At 43.1% G+C, this 20,608-nt stretch overlaps 2 protein-coding genes across 5 annotated transcripts in view; both read right to left on the reverse strand.

The window, feature by feature from the left end:
* Positions 1 to 1,327: 1,327 nt before the first annotated feature.
* LOC134876798 (protein FAM200A-like) lies at positions 1,328 to 4,203 on the reverse strand. Of its 2 annotated transcripts, none has more exons than XM_063901958.1 (2): positions 1,885 to 4,203; positions 1,328 to 1,743 (listed from the first exon to the last, which is right to left on the reverse strand). In XM_063901958.1, exon 1 carries the CDS (start codon positions 3,967 to 3,969, stop codon positions 1,888 to 1,890), a length of 2,082 nt encoding a protein of 693 aa, XP_063758028.1. In that variant the 5' UTR covers positions 3,970 to 4,203; the 3' UTR covers positions 1,328 to 1,743; positions 1,885 to 1,887. The 2 variants fall into 2 exon arrangements, with proteins under 2 accessions (XP_063758028.1, XP_063758027.1); XM_063901957.1 differs by having other exon boundaries at positions 1,328 to 1,746.
* A 9-nt stretch (positions 4,204 to 4,212) lies between these two features.
* LOC134876796 (1-phosphatidylinositol 4,5-bisphosphate phosphodiesterase beta-4-like) overlaps positions 4,213 to 20,608 on the reverse strand; it is a 56,989-nt gene continuing 40,593 nt past the window's right edge. For 2 of the 3 annotated variants that reach the window (XM_063901954.1, XM_063901953.1), the window contains 29 exons: positions 20,216 to 20,273; positions 19,154 to 19,262; positions 18,529 to 18,739; positions 18,271 to 18,364; positions 17,972 to 18,051; positions 17,772 to 17,856; positions 17,581 to 17,671; positions 17,395 to 17,490; positions 16,995 to 17,143; positions 16,711 to 16,806; positions 16,442 to 16,586; positions 16,181 to 16,265; positions 15,144 to 15,268; positions 14,123 to 14,174; positions 13,474 to 13,576; positions 13,017 to 13,181; positions 11,711 to 11,915; positions 10,661 to 10,749; positions 10,305 to 10,461; positions 10,169 to 10,218; positions 9,652 to 9,717; positions 8,993 to 9,108; positions 8,675 to 8,750; positions 8,095 to 8,270; positions 7,834 to 7,935; positions 7,593 to 7,650; positions 6,960 to 7,046; positions 5,927 to 5,963; positions 4,213 to 5,258 (listed from right to left, as the gene is read on the reverse strand). In XM_063901954.1, coding sequence (XP_063758024.1) covers positions 5,182 to 5,258; positions 5,927 to 5,963; positions 6,960 to 7,046; positions 7,593 to 7,650; positions 7,834 to 7,935; positions 8,095 to 8,270; positions 8,675 to 8,750; positions 8,993 to 9,108; positions 9,652 to 9,717; positions 10,169 to 10,218; positions 10,305 to 10,461; positions 10,661 to 10,749; positions 11,711 to 11,915; positions 13,017 to 13,181; positions 13,474 to 13,576; positions 14,123 to 14,174; positions 15,144 to 15,268; positions 16,181 to 16,265; positions 16,442 to 16,586; positions 16,711 to 16,806; positions 16,995 to 17,143; positions 17,395 to 17,490; positions 17,581 to 17,671; positions 17,772 to 17,856; positions 17,972 to 18,051; positions 18,271 to 18,364; positions 18,529 to 18,739; positions 19,154 to 19,262; positions 20,216 to 20,273 — 3,040 coding nt within the window. In that variant the 3' untranslated portion in view covers positions 4,213 to 5,181. The remainder of the gene's footprint in view (positions 5,259 to 5,926; positions 5,964 to 6,959; positions 7,047 to 7,592; positions 7,651 to 7,833; positions 7,936 to 8,094; positions 8,271 to 8,674; positions 8,751 to 8,992; positions 9,109 to 9,651; positions 9,718 to 10,168; positions 10,219 to 10,304; positions 10,462 to 10,660; positions 10,750 to 11,710; positions 11,916 to 13,016; positions 13,182 to 13,473; positions 13,577 to 14,122; positions 14,175 to 15,143; positions 15,269 to 16,180; positions 16,266 to 16,441; positions 16,587 to 16,710; positions 16,807 to 16,994; positions 17,144 to 17,394; positions 17,491 to 17,580; positions 17,672 to 17,771; positions 17,857 to 17,971; positions 18,052 to 18,270; positions 18,365 to 18,528; positions 18,740 to 19,153; positions 19,263 to 20,215; positions 20,274 to 20,608) is intronic. The other variant, XM_063901955.1, reaches the window with a different exon arrangement.

The following is a 20,608-nucleotide window of genomic DNA, read 5'->3' on the forward strand; positions in this document are numbered from 1 at the left end:
ATATTTTAAAAAGGGCTTAATACCTCGAGGTGCTTTTATCCTCATGTTTTTTTCTGTCATGTCATCATTATAAAGACTTTTGGTCTGTCTTTGTAAGTGGTATGCCCTGCAATGTGACTGTCTGGCATCGTCATATGTGCACAAATACTACAGTACCCACAGTATTACTTCATAATAATACTCCACCTCACATTTCTTTCCCTGTAGGAGATTTTATAGCCAGCAGTGTCACCCACACTGCGGACAATAGTGCTTCCTCAAGTGCTCTGTAGTCCCATAAACAGTAAGAGGGAATTTGTTGGGGACACAGGCCTGCTCTGAAATCCCTGGTGTGGAAAGTGTGTGGCAGCCATGTCACCGGCTTTGTTACAAATCTCTTATAATTACTCAGTCTGATATCCCCTGACCGAAGGCGAGCAGGGAAACGATGAGGATTACAAGCTGAGGTTGCTAACGTGAAGTCAAGAAGCTATTAAGGGAGCACTTCACTTCAGCAACGCTTTAATGAGGGGGACACTCACTAGACAGGATGGCTTTGACTTCTGTCTGTAAAAGTTCTTGTCGATGGTGATGGGCTGCTCAATTAACACAATGTATTACAGCAGAATTAATGTGACACATTTTGCTACTGGTGTAGAATAGATTTGGCACAACTTCACAAGAGTTTCAAGTGCAAAACTCTCCACAACTTTCACCCTTTTTTGTCAGATTTTTACATGTGCAAGTTCCCAATCTACTCGTTCATATTGTGAGCAACATGGTCACCACTATCAGCCTAAGTAGTCAGGTTTTGTTACTTCAATCTAGCTTAGAAGAAAGAACTGTTTTAATCCCTCATTTTATTTGCCTAATTCCTCAACGGGCCTCTGTTGCTGGCTAGTTTCCAGTTAACAGTTCTCCAGTTGTTCCACTGTCTGTTATTTTGCTGAGATGTATATGCTACTTCTCAGCCCTCTGGTCAGCAGTGACCTTTGTTTATGTCTATGTGGGTGCTATAGAGCTTGATGACTTGTTTCAGACTACGGAGCCTAAAAGTTATGGAGGCCAAAAAGTTAAAACATGTTGGTAACTCTTACGGTCTAATTTTCCTGTGTTTCTTTTGGTCACTATCATATTTAATTGTCTGTATTTTCTACACCTTAAGCCTAAAGGGGATCATGTTTAGGTTTTTGCATAGTATACATGATTTTGGGCAAAAAAAAATTAGGAGCACAAAACTTAAGAGTTTTGCAGGTGTAAACTTGTGATGATGGAGAACAATTGTGAAAAGATGACTTATTTTCAAGTAAAACACAAGAGGAACTCAATCTCTAGGGCAGGGGTTTTCAACTGGTTTTGTCCCAGGGACCACCATTCGGACTAGAAAGCAATCCGCGGCCCACTGATGTGCCTGCGCGTGCGCGTGTGTATTTGGTGTTACATGCATAGCTCAATGCATGAAACATGAAAGAGAGGCCACGCAGATTTTATAATAATAAAAGTAGATTTATTAAATTAAATTAAATTAAAGATTATTTTAAAGAAAGAATAAAGAATAATAAAGTGTTGTGCAATTCAGTATTGGGAAAAGTAACTAAAAATGTCATGCAAAGTCAGTCTAGGTGTGTGACAAAACAACAACGGAGAACAAAAATCCAACAACACCGGAGAACCAAAATCCAACAAATGAAGACCAAGGCAGCCTCAACTGCTGGCTGGTCAGGGCTTTTATAACCCAGCCAGGACAGACCTGTCACCAATCACCTGCTGTAGAGACAGAGAGATTGAGAAAAGCAGAGAGAGATTGAGAAAAGCAGGGAGAGAGAACAGGCTTACCATTAACACAGGGCGGGGCCTAAACCCGCCAGGGTCGTAACAGTGAAAACATGGGAGAATTAGGCCTACCTGTCAGTGTGATATCTGGGCGTGGTGAAGTCCACACAGCCTGTCTATTCGTGGCGAAATGGTAGACAGAGACAGTCTCATGTCATTCTCTGGATCAAGCCTAGCCCTGTACTTATTCTTTAAGTACGCCAGTGTAGAAAAACCACTCTCACACAGGTATGTGGTTGGAAAGGGCAAAAGACACCTCATTGCTTTTGCAGCAAGCTGTGGAAATTCTGTCTGGCAACTTATCCAGAATTTAACAAGGGGCTGTGTGTCGTACATATGCCTCCTGACAGAGTCTGTGGACATCTCAATCAGCTTATCCTCTTCCACAGCCGTCAGACTTGACCCTACTGATGCATCGTCACTGAATGGGAGCAGGATCCACTTGCTGTCACGGCGCCACTCTTCCGAATCAGTGAAGTACTTTGCGAATTGACGCACAAGCTTCCTCAAATGCTCACATATAGTGTCGTTGATGTCAGTGCTGTCAGGGTATTCCTCAACTGAAGGAAACATCGCCAAGTTATTGCTCTCCACTCGTTCGATCCACTTTGACATTTTTTTCACAAATGCGTCGAGCTTCTCGTAGAGCTGCATGACGTTTGCATCTCTCCCTTGCATGGAGCTGTTCAACTTGTTCAGCTCTGCAAAAACATCTGTGAGGTACGCCAGCTTAGTTAACCAGTAACTATCGTTGAAATTGGAAGCCAGATCAGAATGCTTCTCGCACAAGAACTCGTAGATAGCTCCGCGTAGTTCAAACACACGGGCGAGCACAGCGCCGCGAGACAGCCAACGCACCTCTGAATGATAAAGGAGAGAGCTGTGTTCACTTCCCAAGTCATGGCATAGGGATGAAAACAGGCGTGTATTCAATGCGTTTCGTTTTATGAAGTTGACCGTCTTGACAACGACATCAAACACACCACTGAGCTCAACACTGAGATCTTTGGAGGCGAGAGCCTCTCTATGAATCAGGCAGTGTGTCCAAATTACCCCCGGAGCCACCCTCCTTACATGCGCAAACAGTCCAGTCTTGCTGCCACTCATGGCTCGGGCCCCATCGCTGCATAATGCAACGCACCTCTGCCACGAGATATTGTGCTCCGTGAAAAAATCGTCCAGTGCTTTAAATATTTCTACACCGGTAGTTCGCCCGGGCAGTGGTTTGCAAAAAAGAAATTCCTCGCACATAGTGCCACTGTCCTCGTATCGCACAAATGTTAACAGTTGCGCATCATTAGTAACATCTGTCGTCTCGTCGATTTGAAGGGAAAACAGAACTGTCTGAAGTTTTGCCATCAGCTGGTCTTTGACATCATTTGCCATTTCCCCAATTCGTCTTCCGATTGTGTTGTCTGACAACGGAATAGTTTTTAATTTGTTGGCACATTCTTCGCTTACCATAGCTCTGCACATATCTATGGCTGCTGGCAATATAAGCTGCTCTGCAATGGTATGGGGCTTCTTACTTTTTGCAACCCTGAGAGCGACCAGATACGATGCTTTCAGTGCGTTTTCATTTATTTTTGCACTCTTCCTCATGGTAGCCTGCTGTCCTTTGAAATCACGCAACATCTGTTGCATGTACTCAACGGGTTTGGCCTTCAAGTGGACGTGATGCGTCTCCATATGCCGCGTAAGTTTCGACGGCTTCATAGCTTCATTACAGAGAATTGTTGAACATACGAAACACAGTGGTACCTCCTCTCCTGCTCTGTCTGTCGTCACTGTGAATCCATATTTAACATATTCCTCATTGTATTTTCTTTTGAGTCTTTTTTGCGAAGTTGACGCTTCGGAAGCCTGTCCTTGCCCTATCGTGGCGGCCTGTCCCTCTGTCGTGGCAGCCTGACCCTCTGTCATGGCAGCCTGTCCCTCTGGCACTTTCCTCACTACAAAACGATCCATTGGTGCTAGATATATAGCTAGACTAGTACATATGTAACAAATGTTTGCTGTACTACAACCTATCTTAAAATACTCTCGTCGGCTATGCTTATAAATGTGTGTCAACTTTGCTCGCAAGACTGTACGTAATGAATAATAAGTGAGGTTAGCGACGCAACTCATTACCATTAGCGAATCACAGGCTACCATAGACTGGATAGGCGCAAGGCTACATTCTGTCAGCTTGAATTTCCTTTATATTATTTTAAACATATTTTTCACGATATGTAACGGTATTCTGGAAATGTGTTGAAATATCAAAGCGAATTTATATTAAAAAAAACAATGGTGAACTGATCAACATAGGCTCTTGTCACGGACCACATGCAATGCCGCCGCGGACCACCAGGGGTCCGCGGACCACCGGTTGAAAACCCCTGCTCTAGGGTATAGCTTTTGAAAACAAAAATTGACTTGGGAATTGGCCATAATCAAAGAGAACATCTCTCCATTGTGATCCCTTTATAGTCTTTTGATGCAGCGAAGATAATAAGCCTATTTGTAGTCGGCTGTAACATTGTCGGACAACAAAAACGTCAGCAATACATCTTTGTGAAGTCACACAACTTGCATTGTAGGTATAGGTGACACGTGGTGTTTGCTACTCCTTCATACAGTGATTTCTTTTTAAATACATTCTTACTGGAATACAGAAAACCTACAGTAGTGCACTGCTACATTTTCCACATTGTTATAATGGCCTACACATACAAAGTGCTCAGGACAGGACTGGTGTGTAGAGTACAGTGTATTTCACAACGTTTTTTCATTTGTGCTGAAATGACATTAAATCTTATACATATTCTTCTCACCTCTTCCACGCCGTTTCTGGAGCAGTTAATCGGGTACCGATTTTCAAAGAAATAAACAAGGAAAAAAGTATAAAAGGGAATGGTTATCCACCTCCCGTGAGTGAAAGTGTTTGTGCATGTGTTCTGTGTGTGTGTGTGTGTGTGTGTGTGTGTCCACCCATAGCTGCAGCTTGTGTTGCCCGTTGGATTCAGAGAGCATTGAAGGTGATAAAACACTTAGATCTACGAACAGTGGAGGAGGGCATACGTCTGATTCTGTGTTGCTTTGCCTCCGAGGTAACATTTCCTCTCCATATAAGTGGTCAAACCCCCTGTCAAACAGCGATGAGCTCAGTGTTGTAGAGTTGGTGGGTGGGGTAAGGGTGCAGAAACTGAGTGCTGGGGAGGGCTACTGTGTTGTGTGACGGAGAAGTGGAAAAACATTGATGTTACCAGGGTGAATGTCTCTGGGTTGTAGAGGGCCATCAGCGGTGGAGTGTTTCTGCACCTGCATGTTCGTGTGTGTGTGTGTGTGTGTGTGTGTGTGTGTACGTGTACATGTGCCTCTGTCTCATTCGTTCACACCACCGTGGCAGGTCTGCGATCCATCTCCTCCTCCAACTTCACCATCTGTTGCATGTCCTTGGCCTTCGAGGAGAAAAGAGAGAACACAGTCAGACACACAGCAACAGAACATGACAAATAACACTAAATAAACAACATTAGCACAGGATTCACATTTGAGACATTTCCTTGCATTCTTTTTGGGCAGGCAATATAAACCACATGCTTCATAGGAGTGACGTTAAATGGATGCCACAAAATGTCTGCAGTGGGACAATGTGCGTTCCCTTCTACTCTTTTCTGCTCTCATCGTTTGTGACAGAGGGGCAGGTTGGGAGCTGGCTGTTTTTGCTTAGTAATAGCTGGTGAGTCATGGTGATAAATGACTCAAGCTGCTCGTTGGCACTGCTGACACCCTGAGAGCTGCAGAATACAAATGGGGGGGAAAGGATGCCACAGTACAAAGTAAAATGAAGTGATTCATTCCTTCTTTATTAACCTTGCACTCTCTTCAAAAGCAGACCTGTCGTGTAACATTTTCCTGCTTTAGTCAGAAGTGAGTTAATCCAAGAATGCTCATTATAGTAGTAATTCACAATAGCAGGAATATACACATTGTAACAGGTCGAGAAAAAAGTGATGCGATGACAAATCAGTAACAGAACAGAGGTGGACGGAAAGCTGATCAGTAAAGGATGAAGGGACAGTAAGGCGGTATCAGAGGTAGAGTTGAGTGAGATGGAGATGCCTACCTTGAACCTGTTTGTTTGCATGGTGTGATTTCAAAAGCTGTGCCGGAAGAAGCAAATCATTTTAAAAACGTGTGCATACATGTAAGACATGTACAGGTGATGACGTGCGGCAGATGGAAAAATGAAATGGAAGATGCAGTTATGATAGCTTCATGAGCAGAGTGACCTTTACTTTTTTAGTGTATACTCTTTGTAGTGTAACCTTAAAGCAACATCACATAACTTTTAAATAACAGCTTATAGAAATTTGTGTTACATTGAGTGTAATGGGGAGAATACAGTTTTATTCAGTCCACTGGAATCAAACCTCTATTATTAAACTATGTAACTTTGGTGAGCAGGTTGTATACTCTTTCTGGAGAAGTGTGTAACGCTTTACTGCATCTAGTTGATGTTGGTGAGACTGGATCATATTTGATTGACTGGTTCTGATATCCTCTGTCTGCCTTTGCTTAAAAAAAACTAAACAGACTGCTTAAGTTATTGCTACAGTAATGCTAACCGCTAACTCCTGTTAACAGTAGCTACAGTAAGCTAGCAGTAAGCTCAATTAGTCGTGTTGCCAGGAGTGGGAGCACAGGAGATTTAGATCTCTAGGTTTGATCAGAACTAAAGTTATCATAACAACAGCTTTATATATTTACAACAGCGTGTACATGAATTGCATTCCAAAATGTAAAGGTGGCGTTAAATCACAAATACCCAATGCTACATAATGTTGCTTTAATGCATGGCAGATACCGGTCAGTGTCATGCAGAAGAAACCCTCATTACAAAGCTATCTCAATATATGAATAACATCGTGCGTTGAGACTTTGATTCTTGAAAATGGACTATTTATTCTTTGAGAGCAACAGCGTTCTTCCTCAGTAGATTCAGAGGAAAGGCTGATGCCAGTTATATGGGGAACTTCCTGCAAACCATATTACCTCACAGAAGACAGAAACTGCCTCCATCGTATAGTGAAGAAAGCAGCCAGTAACTGCACTAGTCCCCAGCCTTGAATTTCATTTACAGCTGTCAGTTGATGTACCTGCTCATTGAACTTCTCCAGTTTCTCCAACTGTTCTCTCTGGTTCTTCTGTAGCTGCTCCATCTCCTTCTGTAGCTTCATTGCCAGCTGCAGACACACAGGGACACAATATAATGACATTCCAGTTACCTGTTTTCGGGGTTCTAGCCTTAAATTGGGCACACAAAATGAAGATTAGAAGATGAATCGACCCAACAAAGTTGATTTAAATTCATCCTCTATTTGTTATACTGTTAACACACAAGTAAAAAGCCCAGTACTACACGTTGTCACATAGTGTAAGTGAATCATGCAACATCAAATTAAGAAGTTTAAGTTTTGTTGTCACTGTGATGAATACTCAGTTAGATTTGTGTCTAGCCTACGGCTGTAAAGTAAGCAAAACACAAGTCATCACATATGTTCTGTCAAAGTAAAAAGCCTTGTTTTCTTTAGTAACAGTCTTATCTTTTTTTACATTTTTTTTTTAGGTGGGAATGTTTCCTTCTACTGTAAAATGACATATAACAAAACTGGAGAAGAAACAGACATCCAAACATTTCTATGGTATTCTTTATGACTTAAAATGAAAGATTCACTGGTATGTTTTTTAAGCTTAGTGTTAAAAAAAAAAGAAGACTGAAAGCAACATACCCTCTTCCTCTCATCCAGGAACTTCTTGGTGTTGCTGCTGTTTAACTCTCGCACTCTCCTGAATAGCACAAAGAACATGGGGGGGGGGTTTGGCATTACAATCGGCCAAAAACAATCACAACAGACCACTTCTACAAGTCAACTGCTGAATTATTACATCATTATAGATGGATACAGTATACATGTGTGTGTGTGTGTGTGTGTGTGTGTGAGTGTGTGAGTGTGTGTGAGAGAGCCCCACCTCTCTCTCTCTGCCTTGTTTTTGATGGACTTGTCCTGGCTGATGGCTTTACTGTTTTCCATGGACATCTTGGCCTGGTTGGCTCGCATCTCTTTGCTCTGCCTGAAACGGTAGAACGGCAGCCTCATGTACTTGAAGAGAAGGCCCTGCATCTACAGCAACAGTCAGCTGACTGGGACTTTTGAGTTAGCAATTCATAGCCCCTTCCAATCAGGTCACCTGCAGTAAATAGGTGTATACACGTGTGTGTGAGCCTCTCACCGTTCATGTATGAGTTTGAGCTGCAGGGTCTGCTGCTCCTGGACGGTGGTCAGGAGTTTCTTGAGGTGTTCGCACTGCTGTGTGACGTGGCCGTCCTTCATCCCCTGCTCCTCGCTGCTTTGGCTACTGAGTAGCTCCGACCACTCTTTAGTGTGCTGTGCTGTGATGTCCTTTACCTGCATACACACGTTACAGATACACACCTCAGTCAATGGAACTCGAGGCTCTTGACAACACAGCTAGGGTTGGGTCCTGTACCGGTTTAGTCACTCAAAACAACAATAGCATTCCTGCTAACTCTGCGAATAAATCAAATTATGGTGCAGACTACTGCTCCCAAAGCACATGTAGGTCCAAAATGTAGATTTATTTTGGAGCCAATAGACACACCAGTTTCTTGTTTTCTTTCTTAAGATAAGTTACCTTTAATTGCCAATAGAGTGTACAAAGGTAAAACCATGTTTAGAGAGTGTCCTTATTATTTTGTTAAATCATGATATCATTTCATTTCCAATACTGAAAGTTAGAATAATCATTTTGTGGGAAAGAGGCTGGCTCCGGGGTAAAAAGTTCTTGCTACCTTGACTTTGTGATCAGCGGTCACTGTTTGGATCTTATCCTCCGTCTCTTTCTTCAGCTCCTGGCAGTTGTTCTCCCTGTGAGGAAAGCACACACACAAAGTCACCATGTGTCACTCTGCAGGGCTCATTGAATTGTAGAACTTTTAAAGAGATCTGTCTCATTTGTCACAAACAAAATCTGCTTTAGATTTCCAAAATGTTGTCTAAAAGTTGTGTACTTAATATCTAGGTTTTCAACACATTCTGGTCAAGAGTAAATGATTTCTTATTAATTAGATAATGTAGCAGACATGTATACATGCTTTTTATTCAATTACCCTCGTTTTTTAATGGCTTTCTCTAGCAGTTTCTCCAGGGCGGTCTTCTCCTTCTCATTCTGGGACACCAGCTTGTCCGACTGGGTGCAGTGGGCTTTCTGCATTGTAATTTGATCCTATTAAAACAAGAACATGTGAATCACCCAAGTATTTATTTCTTATATTCAGAAAATTATTTAAAGACAGATCATAGAAAAGCATGCAGCTGCCATACAAAGCTGTGATTGGGATAAAAAAACGATATGTTGTTGTTGTTCTTGCCGTTTACATTGAGTAATGAGCCAGCAGTTGTCTTCAAACCGTCAACAGATGGGTCTGGGGGCACTTATGCACATGGGTTATGCAATAGTACCTAATACTATGATAATTAATGAGACACTGTGAATGGGCCAGCACTCACCAGGGTCGCTATGGTACGCTCTGGTCAAAGGAAAAGCACTTTAGCAAGTCTAATTTCTTTCTAAACATTGATGATGTTGCCTGGTGTATGTGTGTTTGTTGTGGACAGACTGTGTGTGTATGTGTGTGTGTGTGTGTGTATGCAGGTGAACGCAGTGATGAAGCAGCGCGAGATGAAAGGTGGAGCATCAATGACTGTGCGGAATGAGCAGCAGCCTCTTTGCACTACCAACAGCCGGTCGGCTCTCACAATCACCCACCTTTGTCTGTTTCTTCTTTAAAGTGTTGAGCTCCTTCTGTTGCTTTTTTATCAATTTAAGGTACGTCTGCAGAAGAGAGGAGTGCTATCATTCATCTTGTGCGGGTCATGTTGAGTACACATTATACTTCAGACTTAAACATATTACTCCTCTTTATCCTTCTCCTCTTCTGAAACCTGTATGACAAGTATTCAATGAAATTATATTTTTAACCTGCGTCAGAAATGTGACCACAGTTGTTTCCCCGAGTATGGGAAAATGTACTGTGACCATCCCTTTTCACATTTACATTGCAACATGATTGTTTAGCAATAACCTCAATAAAAACTGAATCAGCTCACTTGATTTGTAAACACTTAAAGTTTACTTGGTCATTTCAAAGTAGCTTTAAAGCACATTTAAAATAATAACAATATCATTTGAACTAACACGACTACACATTCTGTACCTCTTCTACATTTTCTGTCCTACAGACAGAGCGCTGTCACTGTTTAGACTCAGTGCTTCAGTTACCTACCTTCATTAGTTTCAAGTCATCAATGCTGACATTAGGCACGAGTGCATTATCTGAAACCGAGAGGAGTCAAGTTTTAAGTCGGTGTCCACAAAATGTTCATATGTATGCCTTTAATGTGTTAAGACACAGCGTTTACCCTTTTTGGTTTCTGCTGTGTTATTTTGAGCCGAGTTGGAGGTCTGGGCCATGTCTGAGCTGGCCTGCGGTGTGACGTTGGCCTTCACTGTGTCTCCTTTCCCTTTTCCCTTCTTGTCATTCTTTGAGCTTCCACTGGGAACGTCTGCTATGTCATTCTACGAAAGGAAATAATTCAATTAGATGATAAGGAACACCGTTGTTTGGATGCAGGTATGCAGAGTTTAAAGCTTAGCTATGAGAGTTAACATCAGGTACAGTTCTGCAAATGGAGCTGAGCATTTTCTATTAACCCAAACTGAAGGATCAGGTGTGTGTGTGTGTGTGTGTGTGTGTGTGTGTGTGTGTTATGTGTACCGTGTCAATCCCCAGCGCCTTCATCTGGTCAGCTCTTTTTTCTGCTATGGTCAAGAACTTCTTTGGGTCCGACAGGGCATCCACAATTGCTAAAACACACAAAACACTTTATGAGTATAGTATAGGAGAAAGAAAAGATTCATTCATAAACCGTTCAACCGTTCATACAGTAGGTGGGTTAAGGGATTGTTGGATGCCACATATCACCTCCAACAAAACTCCAAACTACTTATTTCAAGCTTACCAAAATGAGGATCAATATATCAATCACTTCTCTTGTATTCTGTTATATAGGTTTGTGCATGTAAATGGTCTGCAAAGGCTAAACTCCCAAAGTTCCCAAAGAGTTTCTCTCTTGCTCACACATATTTGGAAACTATCACACAAGCTTTCCTCCTCTTGCATAATGACTTTGACTCCTACATCAACTTACAGAGAAATTCTACTACAGAAGACTGCATTAGGCTCTCTTTTCTTTATTTTTTAGCCTTGAGTACAGCGCAGTGTGTCTGGCAGGGACGGGACTCTGGCAGCAGATCTTCTAATGGTTACAGTAATGGTTCCTCAGTGCAAGCCCCTTGGCTTTATTTAATGACAATATCCTGCTCATTTGTATGCTTCTGCCTGTTTTAAACTGTCTATTACTGCAGATTCACTGTCATCATCATTTGCGCCATGCCATTACTCTGAATGCTCAAACCAACCCAAGGCAGAGAGTAAGTGAGCGCGAGAGCAAAAGAGAGTCGCCTTGCTTTCCTTTTTCTCTCCTCTCACCACAGGCTACAGAAACAACTTTATTATCAGGAATGAATCATCGGAGCAGTAATACAAAGTATGTCAGTGGAAAACTTAAACATTTGTGTCTGTTTTGTGTGCCTAGAGCTCCTGGCACCTCTCACAAGCTGGGTCACTTCAGTCTTAGCAAGGTGGAAGCCCTGGACTATTTGAAATAGGATGAGGCTTTCCGAAGCACATGGATGATAAAGAGTATATCAAAGCAAAAGGACGTGTGTATGTATGTGTGTGTCTGTGTGTGTGTGTTTTCCTCACCTCCGAAGCCGTCGGGCACGTATGTCTTGAGGATGATTTGACAGAAGATGGTGGGCAACGACAGGGGCTTGTTGCCCTCGTTCCTCAGCGAGATGTGGCGGTAGCCAGCCTGCAGGCCATCCAGAGGCAGGATGCGCTGACCAATCAGCTTGTTGTTGTCATCGTAAACGGCGATGCGCAGTACCGCCAGATCGGGTAAGATCACCTAGGAGGGAGGGATTTAGGGAAATGGCAAGTGGGAGGAAAAAGATGGGGAGGCGAAGAGAGGGCAAAAAGTGTTACAGAAAATAAAAGTCACAGTTAGGGTTGTACATTATCCCTGTGGAACTGTAGCAAGGATCCGAAATACAGGACTGTAAAAATAAACAATTCTGAGCTATGGCAGTTACACAGTCTCTGTTTTAAGCCAAAGCTGAATTGGCATCATTAATGGGGGAGGTCAAGGATGACACTGCAGGGGACACCATCAGGGGACGCTCACAGTTTGAAACAAGAAAAGGCACACAGCAAAATCTAACTACTGACATGACCATCTCCACAGCTCATACACACACAGGGAGTACAACTTGTACATATGTGTGTGTGTTGAAATTGTGTCTGGGATGAGCTTGTGTGCACACCCTTGAAAGAAGAGAGGGGGAGTCGGACTGGCCTTGTGTGTGCAGATAAGTGAATGGAGAGGAGGATGATTAATACCCAGACGGAGAGGGATGTAAGAGATAAGATGGAAGAATACTCACTAGAGATGAAACGGTAGAAGCACCTGTTTGTGTTTACGCAAATGTGGCCTTGCTGATGTACAGTATGCATGTGCTGCTGGCGTGTGTTGTTGGCTCTGAGTCATCCCGACAGCCATGTGTATGCGTGCGCGAGGTAGGTGTGGCAGTATCTGAGGGCATTTGTAGATTTGAGAAACAAGTCCTGCCAGCACCTCTGCATGTGATGCCCCTCTGATAGCACTGTGTAAGTTTATGTGTGTGTGTGAGCAGAGCAGCACTGCGGCAGGCTGTGATTGATGGTGTGTGTTAGAAAGCTGGAGTCACAGTCATGGCTGAGAGACTCCTCATTCTGCTGAGAGCAGCACTATCACCACACTCTCTTTCGCTCACTATATCCCTGATCCTTCTCTTTTGTCCTCCCTTTTTATTCCTTCCTCCTTAAATGTTTTATTTCCGTTTGTTTTTCCTTTATTCTTGATGTCCTTTGTTTTTTCTTATTAATCTTCTTCCTTGCGAACTATAGCTTTGTGTCAACCCCCCCGCTCCCTTATTCTCCAGCAACCCCTGGCCCTTGCCCTGCTCACTACCTTTCTAAAGACGAAGGGCTCCTCGTTGTAGGCAGGGTTCAGTCCGTTGTTCATCACCATACGGGTGCGAAACTCCTTTCGGATGGTGTCCGTCGGCAGCCCGTACATGTCCACCTCAACATACGTGCCGATTTTCTTGTCTGACAGGAACTGTCCAGAGAACACCTAAAGTAAAAAAGAGGACATCGTTACAAAACGTTTTTCAGATGTGGATTTCACAAGATCAATATAGAAGTAGTAACTATTGACTTTGATTTATTTAACTGGTACATTCTAAAACCATCTACTAACGTTTCAAAAATGTATGTCGAGAGTGTGTTTTAAACAAACTACTCCGCTTCCATGGATCACCACACAACACACCAAGGTGTGAGAAGACCGAGCCTCACAGAACCCTTGTATAAATATGAGTATTTTTTATGGATAACAGCTCTGTTTGGATATCCTTTATGGATACCTGTACGCTGCAGGTTGCAGCGATGACTCCGTCCACAGGTGTCTCTGAGAAAGGATCAAACATCCTGTCTGACCGGCGCATGAAGTCAGGCTTCAGCAAGTACCTGATGCACACAACAGAATGAAACCACCTTTTAGATCAAATGATGGAACACTGTTATAAAATACAACATCCTATTAACAATATACTCTTAGTAGTTTCTAAAACATTTTTTGTTTAATTTAAGCTCTGAAACAATCTATTTGGAATAAGGAGGTATTTAAGGTGTGTGTGTGCATGTGTGTGAGTGTTTTAACCTGGGGCCCAGCTGAGTAGCATCAGTAATGATGTCTGCAGAAGCCCTGATCTCCCCACATATGAGCATCGAGCATCAGCAGTGAGCGCTGAGCCCCAGGGACAGTATTAGAGCCGAGGGACGGAGACAGGAAGAGATAGATGACTGCAGAGAGCCCTCAGAAGCGGCTTTATGTGGAGCCCGCTTCCCCGAAGCACTCATTGGCTCTCAGGGCAGACAGTAACTATGGTCGCCGCTGGCAACCACTAATGAGATGTGACAAGCTTTAATTGACGAGCTTCGGATAGGGGCGTAGGAGGGAGGGATGGGATGGATAAAAATGAGCTAAAGACAGGAGTGAGGAGCTGTTCTCACCCGCAGGAGCCGTTGTACTCGTACTTTCCTTGGTTCAGCTGCATGGCCAGATCTGAGAGCCAATGAGAGACGTGTTGAGCACAGATAGTACACACAAACAACAACATTTAAAAGCATTTCATTTGCATTGGTTTCTGTTGAGGTTTCTTTTTCACTTAAAATATTTTCTGACATCTCCCGTCTTCTCTCCCCTCTAACCATTTGTTACTCCATCACAGAAACTCCATCTTTTGTGTGATCCCTCCCCTCCCTCCAGGCTAGCACATGCTCAGCACCCAGCAGGCCATATGGTCCGACCCCTCTGCCTGTGGCCGTGGAGCAGCAGCTGTTTTCCAACAGGCATCACTCGTACATAGGTGTGTGTGTGTGTGTGTGTGTGTGTGTGTGTGTGTGTGTGTGTGTGTGTGTGTGTGTGTGTGTGTGTAGTGTGTGTGTGTGTGTAGTTCATGGATGCATAACCTGATGCTCCAAAATGACGTGCAAACCATTTGCAGAGACTAAAAACTAAAATCAGTTGTTCCCAACAGTGTGTATGGTTAGGAAAGACAATTATTTGCAAAGGGAGGAGCAAGATTGAGTTTTATGTCACAGCTGAAATGCTTTATTTGCCTGATCTTGTATTTAGTGTGTTTATAAAGCAACAAATACCAATATGGTTTCCCAAAACAAAATGGTTATGATGGTACTTCCTAAGCAGAGACTCAAGGAGGTGGGACAGGGTCTGGTCAGTCCAAATGTTCTAATGGTTCTTGGCATGTGTATATCTGGACGTGTGCATGTGATTGGCGCAGTGAGGCTTGTTTTTCAGCGGCTCCATGTCTATCTGGACTACACAGAGTGTGCTGTATGAATATGAAAGGTCAGAAGTTCACTGCATGCTGCGCTTTCTCTTAGATCAGAAGCTCAAATGAGTGCTTGCATTTGTTTACACATGTGTGCTTGTAAGATGTTTGTGCTGTATGTGGATTACTTGATATGGGTGTGAGTGAGGTCAGAGGTCCCATGTTGTGTGCTGTGGTACCTGGGGTCTGGAAGTTGAGTGAGACCATCTGGCAGCCTGCGTTCCAGAAGATCTGAGGCATGTAATTACTGGAGTCCACCCGGCCCCCTTTGGGGTAGATACGGCTCATCTGACGCTTGTTGTAGCTGCATGGACGCTCAGGAATTTATTTTATAATTTTTTTAAGAGAGAGCATGTGTGTTCCTGCACATGTGTGGGTATGCATCTGAGAGTGTGTGCGTCAAACAGACTGCAGGACTATTTTTAGTGTGAACAGCTTGGGTCAAGCCGTCCCATTGGAGCGAGAGAGGGAGAGAGAAAGAGAGAGAGGCAGCTTATGTGTGTACGTTTGTGTCAAGCCAAGTCACACAGCCCTCTGGAGGCCTCCGGTTCCTTTCCAAGAGCAGAGTGGAAACTAATTTGGCTAAAAAACATCCATTCTGACCTGCCTTTCAGCTTTCATTTAAGTGACCTCAATGTATCATTTTTAAAACTGTAGATTATCAGAAAGATACATACTTTATATTTAACATCGCTTTCAGAGCAGCAACAAAACTAAATACGGGAAACCTCAGTTGTGGTGATCATAATAAAACAAGGTGTTGGGAAATAATAAAGCTACTGTATAATTAATATATTTATATAATGGAAATCATGGTGAAAGGGGAGCTCCAAGAGATGAACCTTCAGAGAATTGATCTGCACCTACCCTCTTCTTCACCTAAAAATGATGGAATGTTACTTACTTTCAAATTGGTAGATGTGTAAATAAGCTAATGTAAGCAAACAGTTTGATATCATGACATTTTAGGCTGATATGTTAATGTCACATGTTGTTTCAGCCTGAACATGTTTTAAAGCATTTTGTAAAGATTTTGTCGAAGTAGCCAGAGTAAGTGATGCCTTCAATTTCACCTTCTATTATGGTAAAACAAGATTTCCTTAATTTAATCAAATGGAGTAACAATTTCACATTTCCACACTACAGCACTTCTTCTGATGTCCTGAAGCCACTCTATTGCTTAGTTACATGCAGCAACCCTAAGGCCAAAGGATACTTGACAAACTCGATGGCGTTGGTCTTCAGATAGCCCAAACCCACGGACTCGTTGAATGATGACATGTTATGGTGAATGTTCCTTTCTGAAAGACACAAAAAAGGGAATAGAAAGTGATTATGGCATTTTGCTTTTATCAGAGCAGCACAAATAATAAATATACACACAATATACTGATAGGTCAGTCCCAAATAATCCATGTGTTCATGTACAGGAAGCAGGACTGGAGTAGAAACACAGAAAGAGGAAGTCGAAGCTCACCCTCCGCCACGTCAAAACTCTGGAACTTGACGGGCTGTGCGTAGTTGACCATGGCTGAGAGCCACGGGTGGATGTTAGTGGTGGCTCCTACATAGGTGTACTGAGCTATCAGAGCCTCTTCAGAGTCCTCCGCTTCTTCCACAACCTGCACAGGACAGGAAACACAAAAACCTGTTACACAGGCGCACACACACACACACACACCTAAAACTGGATTGATCTGATATGTGAGAGAGTGTGACAAAGTGTAGCAGCAGTCATGTGCTGGCCTTTTTGTTATTGTCTTGGTCAGATGCTTCTGAGATATCTGTGGCGTCTGTTGCTTCTGTGGCTTCAGACATCTCCGTCACTTCATCGTCTGGCACCTGGAAACACAGACAGCGCTCCATAATATGTTTCTTTTCAATATAGTGTACGTTCTTAATCAAGACTTATTTAATGGATATTAACCCAGTTACATAAACGCAATAAGTTGTAGTTGCTTCTATCAAGGTTCGGATAGAAGCAACCCTTTACATGTCTACCAGGGTAAATGGTTAATGTGACATCCCACCTTCTTGGTACTGTTGCTGAGGTCATTCTCTTTCTTGGAACTGACAGCGTTACTCTGGGAAACACTGTTGGCCTCTTTCTCAGTGGTTGCCTCTGACAGACTGCTGGGGGCCTCTGAATTTAAATCCTTATCCTCGACCTCCTTTTCTCCTACACACACACACACACACTTTATGATAAGGTTTCCTGTTGTCTGCATGTCAGCTTAAACACCACACACACACACACACACACACACACACACACACACACACACACACACACACACACACACACACACACACACACACACACACACACACACACACACACACACACACACACACACACACACACACACACACACACACACACACACACACACACACACACACACACACACACACACACACAGAGCTAACCGTTCTCCGTCTCCTCTTCGTTCTCCTCTCCCATAATGATGGCAGGTGTGTTGGTCTCTCCTGCCTCCATGTGTTTCTTAAAAGCCTCTAGCTGTTCTGTAAGACAAATCAACACACAAGCGTTAATTAAATAAAACTTTTATAAAGAGATGTTACAAAAGTCAGACGTCTGTGTTGTGTACGTACTCTGTTCCACTTCAGGTTTCAAGCGTTTGTTTTTGATGAGGATTTTACGTTTGAGGTCATTTGGAGAAGGTAAGGGGCGCCCAGATTCAATCTGCACGATATAATATAAAAACCATGAACATTAAACCATAGAAAACTATCATCCAAATGGATTTTACTTTGTGAGACTTTGTGAATCAAAGAGTATTTACCGGGTAGTTTTCCAGAGGCTGTTTGAGGAGGAACTCACCAAAGGTGTCATCACAATACTTGGCCATCTTGTACTGCTGTGGTTTACTGCAGACACACAGAAACAGACACAGAAAAGCATCGGGTCAACCTACTGCATCTAGAAAATGTTAAAAAGAATGGAATGTTTGTGTAATAACACCTTTGCTTAGGGCAGACATACCTGCAATGGTTTTCAAAGGACAAAATAACAGGGTAGTCTGAGGTCACAAATGCTGTCTCCTTGATGGCTTGGATAACATCCTGTTGGAAAAGGAAGAAGGATAAAAAGAATAAAGTGGAGAAGAGAGCAAAGCTGTGATATGTGTAATATCAACTGTCACCACAAGAGGACAGGCATGTCTAATGCAAGAACATAGAAACCAGAAAAAGACTGTTAAAGGGAACGCTACTAATGTGTGTGTGTGTGTGTGTGTGTGTGTGTGTGTGTGTGTGTGTGTGTGTGTGTGTGTGTGTGTGTACCTTGAAAAGGATATCCGTGCACATGGCCTTCCCATGAGTGATGATGGGCTCCTGGTCCTCTCCTTTACCGTCCCAGCAGTCCAGCTCCACACATCTGACAGGAGGGAAAGCAACAGGAACTGCATGAACCCACAGATGAGGTCCATTTCATGTAATATACATCTATAAGGAGTAGTTTAAATGTTGTGTGTTTGCATTAACTGAATAAGATGCATGCATGTATACACCTTCACATCTGTACAGACACACTCGACACACCTGCATCCAGAGAGTAGGACTTGGCGGTACATCTCGACTGAGGACTTTCCTCCGAACTGTCGCCCCGTCAGGTAGGTGTTGTGGGACGAGCTGATGAAGTAGTGGGCCAGTGGCTGATCCATTTCCTGATACAGCTCCAGCCGGTCCAAGAAAACTGGAGCGTTTTCATCTGACATCAGGTACCGGCAGAATCCATCACTGGACATTTGAGCTGCGAGAAAGAGAACGAGGAAGTGTAAGGTTTTACTGCAAATATTCTCAAGAAAATTTGAACAATTGGTGGTTGTTGCAATGAACTTTCTCAAAATGACTTGGACTGAAAGTACCATTTTTACCCTGAGACAATATTTGTGAATTAAAGATTTAAGAAAGTGATGGATCATCTTTCGTTAATAAAATTGTTTTTTAAGTTGTTGTTTACCGAGGAGGAGCACTATCAGCTCATATCATGTTTGTTAATATGTTTAAATAATAAGAGAAGTCAAAATAAGACGCAGGATGAAAACATTTTGACAGAACAATGCCCATAGTCGTATATAACATGATGTAGATTCAAAGACACACAGGCAGAGGGCAGCACAGCCTAAAATATGTCCCCCTCCCGTTTCCCCTGGCCTCTCTCTACCTTTCTTCTTCAACTCGTCGTCTCTCTCGTATTTCTCGATGATTTGCATGGCTCTCTTGGGGTCGTAGAACGGGAACAGGATCTCATTTAATCTAGGGTCACGCTGGTTCTGAAGAGCAACAGGCACACACACAGGGATTAAATCACTGGCATATTATCTGTACGATCTCTCCACACAAACGGGATCAGGACACATCTTCTATTGACAAACAGGACAGGGGCCAACCAAATGCAACATGGGAAACGTACCATCAGTGCTCATTTCCTTATTTTGATTTATTAAAAGTAAATCAAAATAGTTGCTTTAAGTAACTTTCTGGGCTTCAATGGAGAGCACTTAGGTATGAATAGAAGGAAACAAACACAATGTCATTCTAAGATTTTCTAAACAAACTGTGAGCCGCGCTAACGGTGCAGTGGATAAGTGTTTGCTTAAAAGCGAGGGAGTGGTTTGTGATGTGGAGGTTGAAGGCAGCTCTACTTTAACAAAACAACACCATCAAAACATCATTATAATGCCAGTGCCCACACATACAGCCAGGTGGGAATTAATCCAAACAAAGCAATGGCTCTGCTGGCGGGTCTGCATGTCATTGAGGTGCAGGACTGGGCAGCAAGCAGCAACACACAGCGGAGGGACCGAGCAGGTAGGCATCCAAAAACAAGAGCACAGCCACAGAAAACAGACAGACAGCAGGAAACGAGACGAGCAGGGCAGGAAGCAACAGGTTGGAAACCTCTACCGCCCCGTTGCCGTGGCAACACCAATCAGACACGAGGAGGCGAGCCGCGGTAGCCAGCACATGGGGGATTGGGATGAGGGAAACATTTCAGAGAGGGGGAGGTGGTGGAAGTTGCCCTGGCAGGTTGACTGGAGGTTACATACTTTGTTCACATCATTAAAGGACTTTTAATTTAAGGGCTTCTAATGAGGGTCTGGTGTCCTGCAGTCCGGGCTGGAGGGCAACTTCTACCCAAAGCGGGACGGGGCAAAGCAGGATGGGGTTGCAGGGGGGGGTGGGGCGAGCAAGCAAAACAGTTAATGAATGATAAAGAGCTTACTTCATTCAGAAAGCTGACTAACTGGTCTACAGTTAAATAATCAGTTTTGTTCCCATTGCTGCAAAGGAATTAATTAGAAAAACAAAATGTTATGCTTCTTAAAAATAGACAACCTCACAGTCATTCACACATTCAGTCAGTTAAAATTAGAAAGCAGTCTTTACAAAAGGGGGTCATATTTAAATGTTACACGTTTAGTAATAACATGTTAATAATCACTCGTATTTAAGGTTCGACTGTGGAAGCAGGTTAGGCTGTCCAGACAAAGTTAGTGCAGCAGGCGCAGAAACATTTGTCCTGATTATTTCAAAAAGATGCAGTAGCTCACACTCAGGGAATATATCATTGTTCTGTTTATGCACAGGGTAACATTGGTATAAACAACGCAGCGGG

The sequence above is a fragment of the Eleginops maclovinus genome, chromosome 15 (assembly GCF_036324505.1).
Source record: "Eleginops maclovinus isolate JMC-PN-2008 ecotype Puerto Natales chromosome 15, JC_Emac_rtc_rv5, whole genome shotgun sequence".
Lineage (NCBI taxonomy): Eukaryota > Metazoa > Chordata > Actinopteri > Perciformes > Eleginopidae > Eleginops > Eleginops maclovinus.